At 39.2% G+C, this 1469-nt stretch overlaps 1 protein-coding gene across 1 annotated transcript in view; it reads right to left on the bottom strand.

The window, feature by feature from the left end:
- LOC104404382 (receptor-interacting serine/threonine-protein kinase 2-like) overlaps positions 1–419 on the bottom strand; it is a gene marked incomplete at its 5' end in the record, with an annotated part of 10635 nt that extends 10216 nt beyond the window's left edge. The window contains one exon of the mRNA XM_010012806.1: positions 262–419. Within this exon, the coding sequence (XP_010011108.1) occupies positions 262–419 (158 nt within the window). The remainder of the gene's footprint in view (positions 1–261) is intronic.
- Positions 420–1469: the final 1050 nt, after the last annotated feature.

Below are 1469 nucleotides of genomic sequence, written 5' to 3'. Positions count from 1 at the left end.
CCTACATTGCCTGTATGTGTACCCTCATTTACAGAAACCAGTCTCCCCTGTTTCTGTAGTTCTAGCTTAATTTCTGAAGCATTACACTCGTCACAGTGTTTCCAGCTACCAACTATTTTTTCCCAATTCAATTTGCTTATATACCTATGATACTACTACCAGTGAAAATAATAAAATTTCTGACATTATGTTAAAATCTAGGTTCAGTAGATCAAATATGAATTCAAACTGCAAAGCCCACTTGAGAACTACATGACTTACCTGTAGATATCGTGTTTTACACTTGCACGGGTTTTCTGACTGGGATTATAATCTTCAGGTGGCATGTAGATAATTGTCCCTCCTTCTGGTAAAGAGGTTTCACTGCGTGATTGTGACATGGATATGACACGCCATTTTGACATGCCAAAATCTGCAATCTGGAAAGGACAGATAACTTGTTCTGAGAAGAAAAACTGCATTTATCTGCTGACAGCTATTAGAAATTCCTGAAATGTGCCCAAAAGAATGGGTGACTTAAAGTCCTTAAATTGACACGCAAGAAGTATGAGGTTATCCTAGCAACAAGAAACACCAGCTTCAGTCCAGAATGCATTCCAAGGTCATGACACTTGCTATCACTGTAGCACTGCCCTACCCTGTGATTCTTTAAGGAAGGACTCATATACTCTATGGCTATGGAATTTGCTGTGCAAGTGTGTCCCATATGAAGAAAGTCACTTTCTTCGGTCAAAAAAATGTCAAAAACCACCGAGTACTTCCATCTCCCTGGTTGTGAAAAAGCACAATTTAATATAAATCATAATGGCTTGATGTGATTTAGCTTGCAGATAGCCCAACACAGTTGCACTCAGAAAAATTTTAGGGCGCTCCACCCCCAAAACTATGAAATATTCATCTTGAATTAATAAATTTGACATTCTGATATTCTGTCCTGCAAAAAGCTGCTGAATATTTTCTTTACTGTGCAGTCTGGGGCCTTGTCCCTTCCTAGAGCTTACAATACATCTACATAAAGAATTAATTGACATTAGTTTATATTCCCAGATCCACAAGTGAGGGTGCAAGCTATCAGACTAGGTTATGGGCAGAGAAACAAACAGCCAGCAGAATACACTGGCTGGCTGAGCTGCAGAGTGTCTGGCATACAAGGGGAAAGATTAGCAGACAGCTATGAGCTCTGCACTTGTCCAGCATTTGCCTAAGAGCAAAAACATTTTCAACAAAGATGCCTGTGAGAGCATTGTGGCAGCTATGATAACAGATAAGCTTTCTGGAAAGCACACAGTCAAAATCCACAGTAAAAAATAATCTCGTTTCTCTACGACTCACTCTCATCAAGCCTTCCTCACTGTAACTGGTTGTGTTATCTTGCTCATTCAGTAGATCTGGGACAGCCAGCAGCACTGTATGAATGGTGTTACTTTTATTGTATACTTACTTACTTACTTAATTATATGCATATAAAA

This window comes from Nestor notabilis, unplaced genomic scaffold (assembly GCF_000696875.1).
Source record: "Nestor notabilis isolate BGI_N333 unplaced genomic scaffold, ASM69687v1 scaffold1204, whole genome shotgun sequence".
NCBI classification, from domain to species: domain Eukaryota; kingdom Metazoa; phylum Chordata; class Aves; order Psittaciformes; family Psittacidae; genus Nestor; species Nestor notabilis.
The sequence above is the reverse complement of the archived record's forward strand: the minus strand, read 5'-3'. Positions and strand labels throughout refer to the sequence as shown.